The 20,026-nt window shown below is 43.1% G+C and overlaps 3 protein-coding genes across 7 annotated transcripts; 2 read left to right on the top strand and 1 right to left on the bottom strand.

The window, feature by feature from the left end:
* The first annotated feature begins 15 nt into the window (after window positions 1-15).
* On the top strand, window positions 16-8,383 carry brap (BRCA1 associated protein). 2 transcript variants are annotated; one of them, XM_089020576.1, is made up of 13 exons: window positions 16-1,404; window positions 2,134-2,295; window positions 2,485-2,656; window positions 2,736-2,925; window positions 3,783-3,896; window positions 3,979-4,127; window positions 4,206-4,281; window positions 5,149-5,287; window positions 5,459-5,568; window positions 5,651-5,740; window positions 5,844-5,947; window positions 6,706-6,845; window positions 7,842-8,383. In XM_089020576.1, the coding sequence occupies exons 1-13, from the start codon at window positions 1,326-1,328 to the stop codon at window positions 8,078-8,080; spliced, it is 1,764 nt and encodes a 587-aa protein (XP_088876702.1). In that variant the 5' UTR covers window positions 16-1,325; the 3' UTR covers window positions 8,081-8,383. The 2 variants fall into 2 exon arrangements, with proteins under 2 accessions (XP_088876702.1, XP_088876703.1); XM_089020577.1 differs by lacking the exon at window positions 6,706-6,845 and having other exon boundaries at window positions 7,842-8,023.
* A 1,681-nt stretch (window positions 8,384-10,064) lies between these two features.
* On the top strand, window positions 10,065-15,393 carry tor4aa (torsin family 4, member Aa). Of its 4 annotated transcripts, none has more exons than XM_089020412.1 (5): window positions 10,100-10,203; window positions 11,103-11,294; window positions 12,717-12,779; window positions 12,903-13,328; window positions 14,182-15,393. In XM_089020412.1, the coding sequence occupies exons 4-5, from the start codon at window positions 12,903-12,905 to the stop codon at window positions 15,019-15,021; spliced, it is 1,266 nt and encodes a 421-aa protein (XP_088876538.1). In that variant the 5' UTR covers window positions 10,100-10,203; window positions 11,103-11,294; window positions 12,717-12,779; the 3' UTR covers window positions 15,022-15,393. The 4 variants fall into 4 exon arrangements, with proteins under 4 accessions (XP_088876537.1, XP_088876538.1, XP_088876540.1 ...); XM_089020413.1 differs by lacking the exon at window positions 10,100-10,203 and adding an exon at window positions 10,763-10,982; XM_089020411.1 differs by lacking the exon at window positions 11,103-11,294 and having other exon boundaries at window positions 10,065-10,203.
* A 214-nt stretch (window positions 15,394-15,607) lies between these two features.
* Window positions 15,608-19,924, bottom strand: LOC148884878 (non-selective voltage-gated ion channel VDAC2). Its single transcript, XM_089020415.1, has 9 exons — window positions 19,775-19,924; window positions 19,284-19,354; window positions 18,573-18,622; window positions 17,113-17,265; window positions 16,980-17,032; window positions 16,679-16,900; window positions 16,057-16,207; window positions 15,927-15,984; window positions 15,608-15,763 (listed from the first exon to the last, which is right to left on the bottom strand). Exons 2-9 carry the CDS (start codon window positions 19,348-19,350, stop codon window positions 15,672-15,674), a joined length of 846 nt encoding a protein of 281 aa, XP_088876541.1. The 5' UTR covers window positions 19,351-19,354; window positions 19,775-19,924; the 3' UTR covers window positions 15,608-15,671.
* Window positions 19,925-20,026: the final 102 nt, after the last annotated feature.

Raw genomic sequence — 20,026 nt, 5'->3', positions numbered from 1 at the left:
TTTGCACTGCGTTTGAAATTATGCAAATGTTTCTTTTTTGATAAATATCCGTTAAAATGTTTTAGCTTGAAATAGCATTTAGCCTGATGTTGCTAATTCAACAAATGACCGTTTTCAGTTTTTTACGACCTTAAAAACTGCCTTGAGAAACTCCTTTTTTTTTGTTAAAATGCTAACGTCATCGGCAGGTTTGTTTGAAAACAGTTTGTGCGTAAAATATGAAAAATATTTGCATTATTTGGATTGCCGTGCGTGAGAACGTCATTCGCTGTGCTTGAAAAGTGCGAGGGATTTGTGTAAAAAAAAAACATGGGATATGAGTGGGTGCTTATGTGTGAGAGGAGGGAGAAATCGTATGAGAGCCTTTCATAATAATACATTTCATTTACAAGCACCTTTCAAAACTCTCAAGGTCACTTTCCAGTCACAGGATCAGTTCTTCTGTGGGTGAGCAGCGGCAGCCACATGCGCCAGCGTTCACTCAACCTGGAATAACTCAAATAGATAGAAAGTTAGCTAGCTGGCTAATGGATAACTCATAGATAGCAAGCTAGATAGATAGCTAATAGATACCATATAGATAGCTAGTTGGGTAGCCAGCTAAATAGCCATTTAGCAAATACATATCAGATATGGAGCAAGGTAGCCAGCTAGATAGATAGCAAGATTGGCTAGCCATTAATTAACTAATAGAAAGCCAGCTAGCTAATAGATAGCCAGCCAGATAGCCTCATAGATAGAAAGTTACTTAGCTGTAATGTGACCTTGAGAGTTTTGAAATGCACTTAGAAATTAAATGTATTATTCTAAGTGCGAATATATCTTGTATTTATGTGCCATTTGACGATGATACAGCATTTCAGGCGTTACATTTTTGACATTGAATCTTTCAAATCTGAAAAAAACCTAACATTTCGATCGTTTTTGCTTATTATTTGACATTGAATTTGTGATAAAACGAAAAATACGTGAAAAACAAAACCGCACTGTCGTACACTTTGGAGGTGTTAGGTGGCGATAGCGTCTAAGCGCCTTTTATGAGCACTCGGTTGTCGAAAAGACGAAGAAGAAGTAGTCAGCGTTAAAGAGCTCCAGAAGCTTCTTGAAGTTATGACAGTCACGGTTATGAAATATGTAGACGTGTATATACTTTATATATTTACACTCGAGACTCTACGAGTCTTACTTTTATGAACCCGCCATCAATGTACTCCGACTGGAGTGTTTTGAAGGCTAGCTGGGCAGCTAGCTAACACCGGAAGCTAGCTATCCTTGTTTTTTTTTTTTTTTATTTATCCGTTTTTGTCTTTTCCGAGGGCAAACACATGAGTGTGTCTTTGGTGGTCATCCGCTTGGAAATAGCTGACCAGTCTCCAGCCCCTGAAGGCTTTTGTTACTCGGCCGGTGAGTACGCGTGGTCACGCCGAACGTTGTTGTTGTCGTTAGCCGCCGACCGGCTAGCTAACGCGCTAGTAAGCTTTGACTGACAACATTCACAACAGATGACTTTTATTTGCCTTTTAGTTCATGATTTCTATTGTTCCCACTCATGATGTATATTTCGATATTAAACAAAGTTGTACACATCCTTAAATGTGTGACTCATAGAATAAACGTCAAATGAACTATGTATCCAGTGATCCCTTGCTACTTCGCGGTTCACTTATCGCGGCTTCAGTGCATCGCGGATTTCTTATGCTTCATTGAATGTTTATGTAGTCCTAAAACTCTATGTGTAATATTCTATGTGTCATGGAATTCAAGTGACAATGACAAAAACCCGGGCGCTGGAGTGGATAAATTTCGTGAACACATAGCCGCCGCCCTCATTTCAAGCTCAGAAAAAAAGAGTTAATTCTTAAGTTATATGAGGAAAGAAGAAAGTCTAAGGTTTCGAAAGGCGCTTAAAATAAAATGTATTATTATTATATTCATTTATATTTTATGTTACTTCCGGGTTGAGTGAACGCTGGTGAGTGTGGCTGCCGCTGCTCACCCGTAGAAAAAATATCCTGTGACTTTAAAGTGTCCTTGAGAGTTTTGAAAGGTGCGTCTAAATGAAATTTATTATTATTGTTATGATTATGATTATTCATCTTAATCGATGTTGGTCTCTTTTTTTGTTGCACTCAGCTGGCGACATGTCGGATGAGCAGCTTCAGGATAAATCTTTGAGCCTGGCTCGTATGGCCCTGAGCGGCAAATCGGAGCTGGAGAGGAGCGCCGTGTTGCATCAGCACATGGGCAGTCGATCGATGGGAGACATGGTTATCGAGACCTTTGAACCCTGTCCAGGTAACCAGGCGCAACACAGCTTTTGTTTCTGAATCTCGATTAATGTTGATGCCCTGGCATGTGGCCCATGACACTGCTAATTAAACACAAAGTACACATAAGCAGATAAGCTAGTTTTGAATCAAGCGTTAGCAAGAGAGGAAGTAGCAGATGGCTTCTTTCAGCATATTGATTTTTTTACATGGACAGACAAAGACGGCGGCGGCCATGAGGATCCATCTGCTGGCGCCGAGTCCAAACTGGCAGATGCTGCAGAGGCACCGGACTCCCCCTCCAAGCAACTACCCCAGCAAATCTCCTTCTTCAGCGGCAACCCGTCCGTGGAGGTCGTGCACGGGATCATGCACCTCTACAAGACCAAGTTGCGACCGCACACGACACGCCATGTTGGATGCTGCTAGCATCACACTTATTAACGACTTCTTCCCGGCCACTTCCAGCAAGATGACATCTCTGACGGAGGAGGTGGAGCGTAGCGCCATGGTTTGCATCCTGACGGTTCCCGCCACCATGACCAGCCACGACTTAATGAAGCTGATGGCGCCGTTTAATGATGTCATGGAGCACATGAAGATCATCCGAGACTCCACCCCTAACCAGTACATGGTCCTCATCAAGTTCAACACGCAGGTCGGCTCACTGTTTGCATGTGTGTGTGAGAACAAATGAAAAACTAAAAGTAAGAATAAATACCTTATTTTCTGGAATATTACTTATAATACTACTTTACGGTCACTGGATAAGGTTTTAAGTTTGGGTGAGCAGCGGCAACCACACGCGCCAGCGTTCACTTAACCCGGAATCAAAATCGATAGAAAGCTAAGCTAGCTAATAGCTAGTTGATAGATAGATAGCTAGATACCTAGCTGATAGGTAGGTTGGTATGTAGGTAGGTATGTAGATAGATAGGTAGGTAGGTAATAAATAGCTAGCTAGGCAGCTAGTTAGTTAAATAGCTAATAGCAAATAGATAGCCAGCGAGATAGGTAACTAATAGCTAGCTAACAGATAGCCAGATAGCTAGCTGATAGATAGCGAGATAGATAGCCAGCCAGCTAGTTAAAAAGCTAATCGACGGCAAATAGATCGCTAGTCATTCAGCTAGCTAACAGACAGCTAATAGATAGCTAGTTAATAGATAGCACGCTAATAGATAGCAAGATAAATAGTGAGATAGCCAGCTAGTTACTTAAATATTTTATAGAGAGTAAATAGATAGATAGTAAATAGCCAGCTAGCTAATAGCTACTTAATAGATAGCTAGTTAATAAATAGCTAGCTAGATAGCTAGCTCAAGGACACTTTACAGTCACAGACAAGTCACACTTGGGGCACCTTCAATGAATGACATTAAAAAAAATCCCATACATAAGGCGCACCGCATTATGAGGCGCATGGTCAGCTTTAAAAAAAAAAAATCTTTTCTTTTAGGTGCGCCTTATAAGTCTAAAAAAAATACGGTCAATAACAAAACAATTCCGATTCAGGCGGATGCCGACAGCTTCTACACGACGTGTAATGGCCGCCAGTTCAACTCCATTGAGGAGGCGGTTTGTCAGCTGGTCTACGTGGAACGCGCCGAAGTGATCAAGTCCGAAGAGGTAAATAGCGGGCGACGTGGGAGGGTCACGTCAATCATGTCCGCTGACAGCGACCGCCGCCATATTCTCGTATTTCCTCCAGGGAGCCAGTTTACCCGTAATGGAGCTAACGGAGCTTCCCAAATGCACCGTGTGCCTGGAGCGTATGGACGAGTCGGTCAACGGCATCCTCACCACGTTGTGTAACCACAGTTTTCACAGTCAGTGTCTACAACGATGGGAGGATGCATCGTAAGAAGCGAAACGTTTGCTTTCAAAATGGCTGACTTGTCTTGTCTCGCCGGCTGGTTCACCATTCTCTGCTTTCAGATGTCCGGTTTGTCGTTACTGTCAAACCCCCGAGCCGGTGGAGGAAAACAAATGCTTCGAGTGCGGCGTGCAGGAGGTAAGGCCGACCATTCGTTCGCGCTTCTTGCCTTTCGTTAAAGGACAACCGACACCATTTTTTTGTTTCCTAACTGGCATCAGAAAAACGTTTTATAGCGTCTAAAATAGCCAAAACACGCAGGCTGAGATTTTTAGTCAAATGCAAAACACCAATAAAAAGGACTTAGTGTCCTAAAACTGCCACAAAATGAGCTCGGAACAGGAGAGATTCAGAAAGTCCCGCCCCCTTGTTTGTGATGTCATTTCTTCACAAACTGCCTTGCTCCAGAATCAAAACAATGGCTTCAAAGAGTTCAGATTCGGGAGAAGATGCTTTCTTGTTACTCATCCAGTTATGAATAGGATTCAAATAGTTCTGAAGAGGAAAGCATAAATATTTGCCATCGATTAAAGAAGTCTTTCCGTATCAATTCGATCCTCCTGGACTCCAGTGTAGCGCCCAGAAAATGCACAAGATGGCGCCCAAGCTCCCTTGGAAATGGGATGATTTGTCTGCTGGGAATTTGTGTCAACTAGTATCAAATAGTAGTCTTGGTGCAACATACGACGATTCACCATTGCGTTATTTATGTTTTTTTCCTTCTAATTTCACCATCAACACGAAATTTTCAGACCACACAAAGTACCCAAAATGCATTGTGTGTCGCTTTCTCGGTCAGGGGCGTTCCTTCCGTGACGTCACATCGGGCATCGTCAACTCAAAAACAAGACTTCCTGAATATTCAGCGCGAGTCTTAAAACGTAAAATATAGCTAAATGCTATTGCTTGCTACATTTGAATTGATTGTACAAATTACGGACACATCTTGTCCGAAGCTGTCGGTTGTCCTTTAAACGTCAATCGGTTGACCTTGCGGATCCGCAGAACTTGTGGATCTGCCTGATCTGCGGCCACATCGGGTGCGGTCGCTACGTCAGCCGACACGCCTACAAGCACTTTGAAGAGACGCAGCACACTTACGCCATGCAGCTCACCAACCACCGCGTTTGGGACTACGCCGGAGGTATATAATAATCATCATCATAATAATATAATAATACATTGTAAACAACAAAGTCAACCGGTCCTTTAAGAATTGTAGTTTACTTGATGACATAATTGCTAACCTTAGCGCTAGCACACATATCGGACAACTGTTCCCCGCTAGCTATGTCGCTAACGCTCCTCCCATCAGACAATTACGTCCACCGTCTCGTGGCGAGCAAGACGGACGGCAAGATGGTTCAGTACGAGTGCGAAGGGGACACCTGCCAGGCCGAGAAGATCGACGCCCTTCAGTTGGAGGTACCATCAGCCCGTTTCTCGTTACCGCCATTGACGCAGAGAAAAAAGATGGCCGCCCGCTGTCGTTTTTTTTTTCTCGCAGTATTCGTACCTGCTGACCAGCCAACTGGAATCGCAGCGAGTTTACTGGGAGAACAAGATTGTTCATATGGAAAAGGAGACCGCACAGGAGGTGATGCTCACCCCTTTAAATATGTTTGGATTTATTAATTTTTTTTGTCCTGGTATTAATATGCTTATGTACGTACATGTGTGTGTGTGTGTGTGAGACACAGATCAATAACATGAAGGCGAAATTTAAGGAGACTTTGGAGCGTTGCGACAACCTGGAACGCCGATTGGGAGAACTCAGCAAAGACAAGCAAAGCACAGACAAAAAGTAAACATCACATTTTTCCATCTCGCTGGCTAATAGCTATCTGTTCGCTGGCTAACGGCTAGCTAGCCTAGCTAGCTATCTATTAGCTATATAGCTAGCTAGCTATTAGCTATCTTTTAGCTAGCTGGGTAGCTCTATTTGAGTTACTTCTAGGTTGAGTGAACGCTGGGGCGTGTGGCTGCCGCTGCTCACCCGCAGAAAAACTGATCCTGTGACTGTAAAGTGACCTTTTGAAAGGTGCTTAGAAATGAAATGTATTATGTTGTGCTAAGTCTATTCTCTTTGTCTTTTCTGGAATACCGTACAATAGCTAGCTATCTGGCTGGCTGGCTAGCACCTAGCTGGCTACCTATTAGCTATCTATTGGCCTTATTAGCTAGCTTTCTATCTATTTGTCTTACTATTCTATTATTATAATTATAAAGAGACAGCATTTACATTTTTTAGCGCTTTCATCAAAATTGGTGCTGTTTGCCTCCAGTCCAGCAGAGGGTGACGGAGAACAACCAAGATGTAAGAGCATTTATCATAATGATAATACATTTCATTTCGAAGCGCCTTTCCAAATTCTCAAGGTCACTTTACCGTCACAGGATAAGTTTTTCTGTGGGTGAGCAGCGGCAGCCACACGCGCCAGCGTTCACTCAACCCGGAAGTTAATAGATAGAAAGCTAACTAGCCAGCTAGTAGATAGAAAAGATCAATCAATCAATCAATGATGATGACGATGGTTATTGTAAACTACGCTTGTCGTGTAGGTGCGCGCAGATGAGCGGCCGTGTGATGAAACTCAGCCAGGAGCTGAAGGAAGAGCAGGAGATGAACAAATGCCTGCGGGCCAATCAGACACAACTTCAGACACGACTAGTCGATGAAGAGCGCAGAGCCAAAGAGAGCGGTGACGGCGCCAAACACGCACACGCATACTTTCTCTCGATCTCACGTCATAGTTGAATTTAGAGATGATAATAATAATAATAATGATAATAATCATGATCAGAATAATACAATCATAATTATAATAATGATGTTATTAATAATATTCATCATAATATGAATAATAATGCATTTTATTTATAAGCGCCTTTCAATCACAAAACATAGCGACATAAATAAAACCACAGATAAAATTATAAATAGGATTAATAATATATATTCATCCTATAATATATATATATATATATATATATATATATATATATATAAGAATAATAATGCCTTCTTAAATATTTTTAGTCATCAAATTAGACGATTTGATCCTGCATAAAAGTATAATTTGGTGATGAATTATTTCTGAATTATTGATTTAGTTCAATAGTCACCATCCATTTTTTACTTTTTAGTTAACTCATTCACTGCCAGACGATGTGCAAAATAATAATAATAATTATAATAATTATAATCCATTTTATTTATGAGCACCTTTCAAAACTCTCAAGGTCACTTTCCAGTCACGTGCTAAGTTTTTTTCTGTGGGTGAGTAGCGGCAGCCACATGCGCCAGCGTTCACTCAACCCGGACGTAACTCAAATAGATGGAAAGCTAGCTAGCTAACTAATAGATAGCTAATAGATAGTCAGCTATTCGTCCAGCCAGCTAATCGATAGCAAATAGCTAGCTAGCTATCGATTGATATGGCACTTTAAAAACAGTGGAAGCTGGAACGAAGCGCTAATACGGACAAAAGACAACTGCTGCCCCTTGTGGAAGGGAAAAAATATTTCCAGGGGTCTGACCAGTGCTTTATCGGCACCTTCCCGCAAAAAAAAACAAAATTGAATTTCCTTATAGTGTCATTGTTGCACAGACATGTTGCTAAATTTGTTTTAATAATAATAACAATAATAATAATAATGCTAATAATAATAATAATAATTTTTGTCGTTGTGTTCAGGCGAGCAGAAGGACCAGGCCATGGCGGAGCTTCAGGAACAACTCCGTGACGTCATGTTCTATCTGGAAACCCAGCAGCACATCCAACATCTCCCCGACGAGGCTCGTAACGAAATCCAGGAAGGCCAAATCAACATCGCGGCCGGACCGGCGGCCGACGACGACGTCAGCGGCGTCCCCGTTGACCTCGCCGCCGCCGCCATTAGAGGAAGGCGAGGCCGTGGCAGGAAGAGGAAATAGAACCGTTTTTGGAGACTATTGAAACGCTGTAGCATCAAGCATGTAAATACATCTTTTTTTTCCTATTCTATTTATGAGGCTTTTTTGCCTATTTGGACGCAGAGATGGCGGTTTCTCTTTTTCCTCATTCGTGCCTTTTGGCTTTTGCGCGGCAAAGCTACGTTGCAAATGATACAAATTCATTCAAGCCCCCCTGGCAAAAAAAAACAAACATACCAGGTTTTTGCGACATGTTGTGACTCAAAACAAATCGCATTGTATCATGTAACATATTCAAACTGAATAAAAGACAATGTTAATTAATTCAGCGGAATAACTGTCCACTGTGACGAGCTAAAATCTTAAAAGACAACCGACACCATTTTTTTGTTTCCTAACTGAAATCAGAAAAACGTTTTAGAGCATCTAAAATAGCCAACACACGCAGGCTGATATTTTTAGTCAAATGCAAAAGACCAATAAAAATGACTTAAAGGACAACCGACGCCACCCGACAAGTTGTGTCCATAATTTGTAAAATCACTTCAAATGACTTCTACTGAGCGTATTTGACAAAGATTCCACCGCATATAGCTATATTTTACCTTTTAAGACTCGCGCTGAATATTCAGGGTCTTGTTTTCCAGTTGGTGACAATTCCTGACGTGACGTCACTGAAGGAACACCCCTGACCAAGAAAGCGACACACAATGCATTTTGGGTACTTTGTTTGTTCTGGAAACATCGTGTTGATCCGTGTTGATGGCAAAATTAGAAGGAAAAACACATAAATAACGCGATGGTGAATGGTTGTGTGTTGCACCAAGACTACTATTTGATACTAGTTGACACAAATTCCCAGCAGACAAATCAGCCCATTTCCAACGGAGCTTGGGCGCCATTTTGTGCATTTTCTGGGACTCTACATTGGAGTCCAGAGGTCTCAAAATAAGACGGAAGGACTTCTTTAATCGATTGCAAACATTTATGCTTTCCTCTTCAGAACTATTGGAATCATATTCATTTGAAAGGCTAAGAAATACAATGTATTATTATTATTATTATTATTATTATTATTATTGTTTTGATTCTGGAGCAAGGCAGTTTGTGAAGGAGTATCTTGACGTGATGTCACGAACAAGGGGGCGGGAACTTCTGAAACTCCCCATTTCCGGGATCATTTTGAAGTAGTTTGGGGTCACTTGAAGTCGTTTTTATTGGTGTTTTGCATTTGACTAAAAATATCAGCCTGCGTGTTTTGGCTATTTTAGATGCCATAAAACGTTTTTCTGATGTCAGTTGTCGGTTGTCCTTTAAAGTTGCTGAATTTTGAAGACTCGTTTTTCGCAGAAGTTGCTTTGAAATAAATGGGTTGCATTACTGCATGGGGCGTGTCCTCTTTTGGCAGTTTTACAACTTTTCATGGCGTATATGCAAATGCTCTCCAGCTTCACATTTACATCTCTCACACATACACGAACATGCAAGCACAAATTTACAACCCATTGTTACGTTCGTCATTCTTTGCAGATGATAAAGAATATATGCTCGGAATTATTACTGCATATGTTAGTTTGTCTCCATGTAATGCCCCACCGTTTTTTTGCCCCCAAATATCCATTACTTAAAGGTTTAACAACATCATCGATGCTAGTTTTGTTAGCATTAAGCTATCAGGCTTTTATCTGCCAGATCGCTGCTTGTTATGAACTTAGTTGAATCCAAAAAGAAAGCAATTACAAAGCGCGGTCACTCATATTGTGAGTTAAGTTGCATCTGCCAGAAGCAAAAATTTGCATAGCAACAAGTAAATGCTGATTTTTGATTGGATGAAAAAAAAGATTCTCAAACACTGACTGCAAAGCAACACAGCCAAGAAAAATGGCTACTTTTCAAATATGCTTGCAATAGCAGCCCAGAATTATTATATTTTTTTTTTTGGGGGGGGGGGGGGGGGGGGGGGGTGACTGCAATTTCCATTCGTTGGAGCGAAAGGAGGAAGTGTTGCAATGTGCTGTCATATGAGAGCAGGATGAAGGAGGCGGAGCCGCCAGCAGGTCGCCTCACACAAAGTCGGCCGGTGCACACAATGGAGTTTAGTCGTCCAGAAGTTTAAAATTTCCAGCACCTTGAACACATCATTGGTGAGTCCTATTTTTTTATTTTTGGGGAGGGGGGAGGGGGGCAGCTCGGAGGTGTGTTGTTGGTGTGAAAATGTGTGTGTAAGACGAAAAGAGAACCGGGAGACATTTGGAATGCGGCCTCCTCATCAGGTTTGTGCTTGCGGCAACCTGAAAACGATGTGATCTCATGCTTTGAATTTCTCATGCACAATGTGTCTCAGTTGTCTTTGGTTACTCATTGTTGTCGTCACATTCAATGAGTCTTACAGACTCTCCAATCAGTTTATCCAAGTCTGGATTCCACATTTTTCATATATTTGACCTCGGTTCTTAAAGGGCAACCGACACCATTTTTTTGTGTTTCCTAACTGCACGCAGGCTGATATTTTTTAGTCAAATGCAAAACACCAATCAATAAAAATGACTTCAAATGTCCCAAAGCTACTTCAAAATGACCCCGGAAGTGGCCACTTTCAGAAGGTCCCGCCCCCTTGTTCGTGACGTCACGCCAGGACGTCTTGCCTTGCTCAATAATCAAAACAAATGCCGTCAGATGCTTTCTTGTTACTCATCCAGTTATGAATATGATTCAAATAGTTATTACGATGTGGTTGGCGACCAACGGGTGGCGCTGTCGGCCCCGCCCGCAGCTGCACAGGTGTTGGTCGTTCCAATCAGTGGCAGTTAAAAGGACTCCTGGCACGACCATTCCGTGTCGGGTCATTGTATGTTTGCTTCACCCTGTCAGGTTTCAATTGCTGCTGTGGACTGCAAATTTCTCCATTGTGGGACGAATAAAGGTATTCTGATTCTGATCTTGGCAGATTTTTACTCATGGTTTTCTTTGATACTTTGTTCTTTTCAATTGATTTGGAAGGACTTCTTTAATCGATTGCAAACATTTATGCTTTCCTCTTCAGAACTATTTGAATCATATTCATAACTGGATGAGTAACAAGAAAGGATCTTCTCCGAATCTGAAGCCATTGTTTTGATTCTGGAACAAGGCAGTTTGTGAAGGAGTATCCTGGCGTGACGTCACTAACAAGGGGGCGGGACTTTCTAAGTCTGACCAGTTTCCGAGCTCATTTTGTGGCAGTTTTGGGACACTTGTAAGTCATTTTTTTGGTGTTTTGCATTTGACTAAAAATATCAGCCTGCGTCTTTTAGTTGCTATAAAACGTTTTTCTGATGTTCGTTAGGAAACAAAAAAAATAGTGTCGGTTGTCCTTTAAGAGTTTTTATTCAGGCTTTCCTTCGACTGGAGTTTTAGGTTTCATATTTTTTGGCTTCCATTTCTTACCCACTTTGCTCTCAGTTCTTTTTTTTCTTTATTATCTCGTGCGTCTTGACTTTTTCACGCACTTTGTTTTCCATCCATCTAATCTAATTTCCTCAACTGTCTAATGCTGTGGTTTTTTTTTCCCCTCCCCAGCCATCTTAGTAGTTATTTGACACTGAAGCTTCCATGAGAAAGTTTATAAGCCACTTCCCTCTGCAAAAAAAATAATAAAAATGATATGAGTCAAATAGTCATATTAAAACCACATTTTTTTAATGACACAATGAACACAAACCATCTGTGCTAAAGTCTTCCAATGAGCTCCATCTGTTTCTTCTATTTTCCGGACCGCGTCCAATATAAAAAAAAACCTGCTTTTCTTAAAGATTTAAACAAGTCATAAAAAATGGTTTAAATATTGACACGGTTGATTTGTACATTGTGTACCTTTTGATTCAAACAGAAGCAACCAGATGCCGGGAATGTATGTGTGTGTCTGTGTGTGTCTATGTGTCTATGTGTGTGTGTTACAGCAGGAAGTGGCTGGTGTCATCATAGGAGAGAGGCCAAAAAGTGTGTGTGTGTGTGTGTGTGTGTGTGTGTGTGTGTGTGTGTGTGTGTGTGTGTGTGTGTGTGTGTGTGTGTGTGTGTGTGTGTGTGTGTGTGTGTGTGTGTGTGTGTGTGTGTGTGTGTGTGTGTGCATGTGTGTTTTGTTTAAAACCTTCGGGTGCAATGTATGTAATACAGACGCTCCCCTACTTATGAACATTCGAGTACACATGAACATTTTAGTAGTAACATATGTTGTACTGTATTATTGTATGTACTCTCCAGTTGTACATGGAAATATCTCTTATAGAGCATATATTTTATTAAATGTTTATTTTTCAGTGCAAACCAATACAGGTTACTTATATAAACCTTAAACATACTTATATTCCGGGTTGAGCGAACGCTGGCGCGTGTGGCTGCCGCTGCTCACCCACAGAAAAAAACTGATCCTGTGACTGTAAAGTGACCATGAGAGTTTTGAAAGGCGCTGAGAAATAAAATGTATTATTATTATTATATAAGTCTTAAACATACTTACATAGGCCTCAAAGATACATTCCATACAAAATATAGCACTGAAACAACTTACGACCAAATTCACCTTACAACCGACCGTTTGGAACGTATTTTGTTTGTAAGTTGGGGAGTGTCTGTACTTACACATCGCAATACCTGAAAAATATATGTAATTGATTTACAGGATCCGTGACTGGCAGGTTTGCTAGCTCGCAGGAAGTTCACCTCTCCTGACGGCCAATCAGAAGTGAGTTTACTCACCGTACTCCCCGAGCTTCACGTTGGCTGCATCCCCTTTTTGTGATTCTTCTCCACGTTGAGATTTTCGGCTTGTCCCGCCAGGATGATTAATTTCATAATTCTCCGTCAGATGACGGATCCCGATGACAGCTCGTCCACCTCCCAAACGGAGGAGGACGAGGAACCGGAGGAACTGGAGGAACATGACAAGAACAATGCCAGGACTTCCCCGCCGACGACCGTTAGCCTCTCGGGTGTGTCGTCCACGCTACGCGCCGTCATCCGCATCAAGCACAAATACCAAGCCCTAAAAAAACGTCGCCAGGAGATGGCGCTAGCCACGGCGGCCCTCCCGGGGGCCCCGGCCCGAACCAGCCCCAAAATCTTCACTTTCGACGGCGTCCCCGCTCGAGCGTCCTACTCGCCTCCCAGGAAGAAGAGGAAAAGGAAGAGGAGGGTCCTCTACCCCAACAGGAGACGCCGGAAAGCCCCCGGACAGGGTCACAGTCCCGCCGAATTTTGTCTCTACCTCCTTAGCGCCATACTCTTTGTACAGGTAAGCGCACACGCTACATTCTTGACAACCATACAGCGATACCTCGGTTTACGAACCCTTTGGCATATGAACTTTTTAGTTCACGAACGTGACATTTCTGAAAATTTTACCTTGGTATACAAACTATTTTTCGGGATACACACCTAGCTGCCACGATGTGTCGTTCGTGAACGAGCCCGTACTCCATAAAAGAAAATGGCAGCCGACTTGTTTTTTTGTCCTCTATTCCCCGCCCCCAGTCGTCGGTTAAAGCCACGTGATTGGTCAAGAACGCAGCAGTGAGGGGAGGTGGTTTAAACATGAAAGTTTCAACTTTGTTCAAAGGCAGAGTGTAGACTGCAAGGTTAAAATATCCCATCAATCAGGCTCCACAAGCCATGTGTACACTTGATGCAAAAAGCTATCATCCTAGCTAAACAGATCACGATTGATGAGGAACAAGGTAAAATTATGGCAGAGAAAGCACCTACGAGGGATGATTCCTCAAGATGGTGAAAGAAGAAGGCTACGTTCCTCATCACAAAAGTCAATAAAACAACTTTATTATCCAGTACAATTTATTTCTTTAATCATAATACCATAGCACAAGTATGTAATGAAATAACTTCCTGGTTGAGTGAACGCTGGTATTATTATCTATTAGCCGTCTGGCTAGCTTTCTATCTATTTGAGTTATTTCCGGGTTGAGTCAACGCTGGCGCATGCGGCTGCCGCTGCTTACCCACAGAAAAACTGATCCTGTGACTGTAAAGTGACCTTGAGAGTTTTGAAAGGCGCTTATAAATTATTGTAAATAATATTGTCGATACTATCATCCAAATAGTTACGCTGAAAGCAACTTTTTGCGCCTCAGGTCTACAACGCCATCGAGAACCTGGACGACCACCTGATTCGCTACGACCTGGAGGGTCTGGAGAAGACTCTGCGCAGGGAGGTATTTGGCCAGCAGGGGGCGGTGGAGGCCCTCATGTGGCACCTGAAGGACTTCCTGTCCACGTACGTACACAATCGACCCCTGGTCGTGTCTCTCCACGGACCCAGCGGGGTGGGCAAAAGCCACCTGGGACGTCTCCTAGCGGGACATTTCCGTTCGGTGGTGGGCGAGCCTCTGGTGCTTCAGTACTTCATGCTCCACCGCTGCCGCCTAGAGGCCGACGGCCCTCGTTGCGCCGAGGAACTGGTCTCGCTGGTCTCCGAGGCGGCGGATCTTGGCGAGCGCGAAGAGAAAATCCCGCTCTTCGTGTTGGACGAGGCGCAGTACATGCACGGCGAGATCCTAGACGCCCTTCTGGGCCTTCTGGGGTCGGGCCAACCCAACCAGTTCTTCAATGCCATCTACGTGATCCTCAGCAACCTGGGACAGCAGCACATCACCAAGCACCTGCTCCACAACGTCTCCAACCGCGACGGTCAACACAAGCACCTGGCGCGGGATTTGACGCCTGTCCTACGACGCCACCTGGAGGGTCGCCACCCGCTCTGGTCCGAGGTGACCGTCGTCCCTTTGGGACTACTGGAGAGAAGTCACGTGGTGGAGTGTTTTATGGACGAAATGAGCCGAGAAGGATTCTACCCGGATCGAGCCCACATTGAACAGCTGGCGGCGGAGATCCAGTATTATCCCGTTGTTGGCGGGCGGGAGTATTCCGTCACCGGATGCAAGCAAGTGGTGGCAAAGGTCAATTTGCTGTAAGGGGACAAGGACCAAAATGGGAGGAAACTGGAAGGGGACTGCTCAGGATCGGACACACTTCAGGCACAGGATAGAATAGGAAAACGGATTATTCTGTGGGTCCTGGAATTTGAGTGGAAATGACAAAAACCCTGGCACTGGAGTGGACACATTTTTGCACATCGTCTGGCAGTGAATGACTTAAAAAGAAGAAGCCCTTTTGCTTTAAATATGTTTAATCATATAATTGCCCTAGTTGACATGGAAAAATGAGGTCTAAGTGACAATGATGACATCACACCCCCAAAAAAACGACAAAAAAAAAATCGCTTTGAAGCGTCACAAAGATCGTGAAAAGTGTTCGAAAACAATCTGCTGGAAAAAAGCTATGAATGCTAATATTCAAACCGCATTGTTTTCACCTAGCGGCGACACTTTGTCCTGTCGTCGGTCGTCACGGCAACCCTCCATTGGGGAAAGTGACATAACACACACATTCAGTCAAAAAAAATCCCAGTGAGGAGAAAACAAACACACACAACAACAGTCATTATTATTATTATTATCATCTCCAAGGTCAACGTGCTCGCGTGTGATTGGTGGGATGTTGGTGGGGGGAGGGGGCGGGGTTAAGAAGCTACGTAATGGTGCTCATTTCTTCTTCTCTTCCTTTACGCCTCCAGCTCGAAACCCATGCCCACCTTGTGACCTCCGGCATTGAAGTTTTTTCCGTCAATGAGCGCCGATAGCGTGACCTTGACGCCTGCGAAGGGGGAGGGGGCGGAGTGACGCGTTAGCCCACAAGCTAGGCTAACACTTTGGCGCTGGTGACATGACCAAGTTCAAGTAGGCTTGGATTTTGTTTTTTTTTTTTTCTCATAACATTGTGGAAGGGGTGTGTAGACTTTTAGTGTCAATGTACTAACCTGGTCGGAGGCTTTGAGTGTATCCGACTCCGATGAGGCTCGCGTTGTTGACTTTGGCCTGTGTGATGGGGTCAGGGGTCACAAGATGGCGAGAACAAAGTGTTTGTGTCGCGCGTGGGTGTCAACTTACGGACACCGAAGTGTCGCCGTCCACTTTGTACTTGGCGGCGATGCCGAAGCGAGTGTTGTTGCTGCCGGAGGTCCAGGCCAAAGTGACGGCCGTCTCCAGCGACTCGTTGACTTTTTGGTAAATGGAGCCGCCAAATTCTGTGCCGTCGTTACTGAGACCAAAAAAATTAACATTAAAATAATTACCAAAAAAATAAACATTGCAATGTCATACTCATAGGCGCTTAGAAATTAAATGGATTATTATTATTATCTGGCTATCCAGCTGTCTGTATAGCTAGCTAGCTAGCTATTTGCTAGCTAGCTATTTGTTATCTACCTAGCTATCTATCTATTTGCTATCTGTGTAGCTGGCTATATATTAGCTATCTAGTTAGATATTAGCTAGCTAGCTATTAGCTATATATTAGCTAGCTTTCTATCTATTTGAGTTACTTCGGGTTGAGTGAATGCTGCCGCTGCTCACCCACAGAAAAACGTATCCTGTGACTGTAAAGTGGCCTTGAGAGTTTTGAAAGGCGCTTATAAATTAAATGGATTATTATTATTATTGTTATTGTTGTTGTTGTTATTATTAATGATGTCAAGGAATGAGACGGTCACGCTTTGATGACATCACTCACACGTTGGTGTGCAGTTGGAAATCTCCAGCCTTGTAGCCTAGCGCAAAATTGTTTTGAGCTAGTTTGGATTTGGCCGTGTCGAAGGCCATCTGATAGCCTGCTAGCCACCCCTCGTAGCCTAGCACGGCGGCGGCGTGGACCACCGGTCCTTCAAAGTTCACGTCGCAGCCAAGGTTGACGTAATCTCGCTTGTAGCCTGTCTTCAGCTTGCCGCTTTTCTTGCTGGAAGAGAAAACGTACGCCTGCTTTTTCAACATGGCGGTGGGTGGGAAAAAAAAAATCTAAGCTAACGTGCGCTCACCCCGTGTTCGGAACAAAGGATGTATCCAAGGCCACCTTCAGGCCTTGAGTCAACTGCAAACACAAGCATGGCGACATCACCGTTATCAAAACGCATAACCCTGGCGCCTGTGCGCAGATCCGGCGGCACGAACCTGGTCCTCCAGCGTGACCTCGGTAGCCAACGTGTTGTCGGTATTCCATTTTTGATTGACGCTCAGGCCCAATTCCTTCATCTTGTATTTGGTCTCCAGGCTGCCCGACGCTTTGCCCGAATCCGTGTTGCTCGATCCCGACGTGTTGAATTCCTGCGCATTAAACGCATTGGATCCAAAATAAAGCCATGGTAATCATAATCATAATAATCATAATAGTAATAGTAGTCATAGTAGTAGTAGTAGTAGTAATAGTACTACTACTAGTAGTAGTAATAGTACTACTACTAGTAGTAGTAATAGTACTATTAGTAGTAACAGTAGTAGTAATAGTAGTATTAGTAATAGTACTACTAGTAGTATTAGTAATAGTACCACTAGTAGTAGTAGTAATAGTACTACTAGTAGTAATAGTACTACTACTAGTAGTAATAATAGTAACAGTAATAGTAATAGTAGTAGTAACAATAGTAGTAACAGTAGTAGTAACAGTAGTAATAGTATCAATAGTATTAATAATAATAATATAAGAATAATAGCATAACAATAATAATAATACAGTTCATTTATAAGCACCTTATATATATATATATATAAATCAATATGGATTGTATTGTATTCCCCAAAAATATTTTACATTCATTTAATTCTTTAAATAATTGGATCATTCATATCCATTGAATTGAAATCAACAGTTATGCATTAGAAATCATTTATTCTTAATAATAATAATACATTTGATTTCTAAGCGCCTTTCAAAACTCTCAAGGTCACTTTACAGTCACAGGATTGGTTTTTCTGCCAGTGAGCAGCGGCAGCCACACGCGCCAGCGTTCACTCAATCCAAGTAACTCAAATAGATAGCAAGCTAGCTAGCTAGCGAATAGATAGCTATTAGCTAGCAAATATATATAGCTATTAGCTAGCGAATAGATAGCTCTTAGCTAACCAATACATAGCTATTAGCTAGCGAATAGATAGCAAATAGGTGATGGCACCAGAGGGGGGGAGTATATATATATGTGTGTGTGTGTGTGTGTGTGTGTGTGTGTGTGTGTGTGTGTGTGTGTGTGTGTGTGTGTGTGTGTGTGTGTGTGTGTGTGTGTGTGTGTGTGTGTGTGTGTGTGTGTGTGTGTGTGTTTTTGGAGTGATCTAATAAACTGGAGTGCAAAAATGAGGAATAACAAAAACAAAACAATCAGATGGAGGCAAGCGGCCATGTTGAAAGGAAAAACAAGAGATGAAATGAATCAAAAGATGACGGTGATGACGACGACGATGTCGGGGGTCTCTGGCTTACCATCTACGTTAAAACGGGTCATCAAGGAAGAGGATGTCGAGTCAAGAAGAGAATTGGAGAGATCAAAAGAGGGTTAGAGGGGGCAGCGATTAGATTAGTCCCTCAGATTTTTGATATCATGCATGTCGGCGGGTGGGCGGAGTAGGAGGGAGACGCTCACCACGCCACTTTGCGATTTGGTCTTCAGGTCTAGCTTCACCAGTCCGAAGCCTGTAAGAAGGGGCAATGATCACTGAGGGGCCGGGTGGGGGAGTATTTAATGACATGGAAGTCGTTAGCGCTTTGGTTAGCATATGTGCTAATGTTGACAGCGCAGCAGGTTTTTTTGTGTAGGTTTGTTAGTTTTTAATTCTTTTTTTTTTCATTTAACGTCCATTGAGTTTCGTGTAATTAGCAAAGACAATTATTGCGTGTCATTTTGATGCATCGGGGGTGGCAAATGTCGCACCCAAGGGAGGCAGAAAATGGCGACAAAGCCGTGTAGGGAATTAGTTAGCCCGTTTCCACCGGCTGATAAATTCCTTCCATGGAGCTTGGTCGCCCTCTTCTGGCGGCTTTTTGGTGCAACATGGCGTTTTCAGACCAAACAAGTACAGCAAAATACATTGACATTGAGTGTTGGAAGGACTGCTACAATGTGTCTTTTTTACGGTCAGGGGGCGTTCCTTCAGTGACGTCACGTACGGACTCGACACCAACTTAAAAACAAGACTTCCGGAATATTCAGGAGCGAGTCTTAAAAGGTACAATATAGCTATATGCCGTGGAATCTTTGTCAAATACGCTCAGTAGAAGTCATTTGAAGCCATTTTACAAATGATGGACACAAGTTGTCCGGAGACGTCGGTTGTCCTTTACTGCCTGAACTCACCGTAGCCTTTGCTGAATATGTCCTTGGCAGCTTTGCCCAGGTCTGCGTAGGAAGGTGGGACAGCCATGATGCTGCAACGCAAAAGAACACGAACATATCTTGAGCAAGACACAATCTTATCACTGTGATTTGGAGGCAAATAGAAAAAAAAAAAAATTCCGATGCGTGTGGCGGGATTTTAAACAAATGGTCGATGCAGCATCTTTACTGGTGGACAAAGGACACAAAGGGACAAAATGTATGAGGGGAGGGGGGTGACAGCTGGTCTCCACCGAACAACCACCGCCTAGTGAAATGGAAAGGAGGCCTATAAAAAAAACCCGGATTGATCGATGCATGCCAGATTCGCCATCATTACATAATGAAAGCTAACGTTAGCTCAATCTCCTTTAGGCGCCAGTCAAGCGGCTAACCTTGGATTGAAACGCGATCAAAGTGAGGTTAAAGGTGACAAAAAAAGACATCTAAGGGTTCGCGTGGATGCTCCTCACCGATTTAAAAGGGGCGTCAACGAAAGCGGAGCGGTCCTTCTGGTGGCGTTGGGATGCTGAGCAGATTGACAGCTAGCTTCTTTCGACGCTGTCACTTAAAAAAAAAACGTCAGGACTGGCGGGGGGGCTGAGAAGGAGACCCACTGCACATGCGCGACGGTGTGGGCCATTTTGTTCCAAAGAGCAAATACAAGGCCAAGAGATAACTCTCCACCCCCCAGTTCGTTTTGGAAGACAGGAGACAAATATTGT

Source organism: Hippocampus bargibanti, linkage group LG18, assembly GCF_051943395.1.
Source record: "Hippocampus bargibanti isolate YZ-2025 linkage group LG18, ASM5194339v1, whole genome shotgun sequence".
Taxonomy (NCBI): Eukaryota; Metazoa; Chordata; class Actinopteri; order Syngnathiformes; family Syngnathidae; genus Hippocampus; species Hippocampus bargibanti.
This window is presented reverse-complemented; position numbering and strand designations above follow the sequence as displayed.

What these genes read in the sequence shown, in the direction of transcription:
- brap (XM_089020576.1), top strand. Translation starts at nt 1,326, where the DNA reads ATGAGTGTGTCTTTGGTGGTCATCCGCTTGGAAATAGCTGACCAGTCT. An exon ending in TCATCAAGTTCAACACGCAG is followed by an intron (nt 2,926 to 3,782) that starts GTCGGCTCACTG and finishes ATTCCGATTCAG; the next exon opens with GCGGATGCCGACAGCTTCTA. An exon ending in AAAAGGAGACCGCACAGGAG is followed by an intron (nt 5,741 to 5,843) that starts GTGATGCTCACC and finishes TGTGAGACACAG; the next exon opens with ATCAATAACATGAAGGCGAA.
- tor4aa (XM_089020411.1), top strand. Translation starts at nt 12,903, where the DNA reads ATGACGGATCCCGATGACAGCTCGTCCACCTCCCAAACGGAGGAGGAC. An exon ending in GCGCCATACTCTTTGTACAG is followed by an intron (nt 13,329 to 14,181) that starts GTAAGCGCACAC and finishes TTTGCGCCTCAG; the next exon opens with GTCTACAACGCCATCGAGAA.
- LOC148884878 (XM_089020415.1), bottom strand. Translation starts at nt 19,350, where the DNA reads ATGGCTGTCCCACCTTCCTACGCAGACCTGGGCAAAGCTGCCAAGGAC. An exon ending in TCCTTTGTTCCGAACACGGG is followed by an intron (nt 16,901 to 16,979) that starts GTGAGCGCACGT and finishes TTTCTCTTCCAG; the next exon opens with CAAGAAAAGCGGCAAGCTGA. An exon ending in CACTCAAAGCCTCCGACCAG is followed by an intron (nt 15,764 to 15,926) that starts GTTAGTACATTG and finishes CCCCCTTCGCAG; the next exon opens with GCGTCAAGGTCACGCTATCG.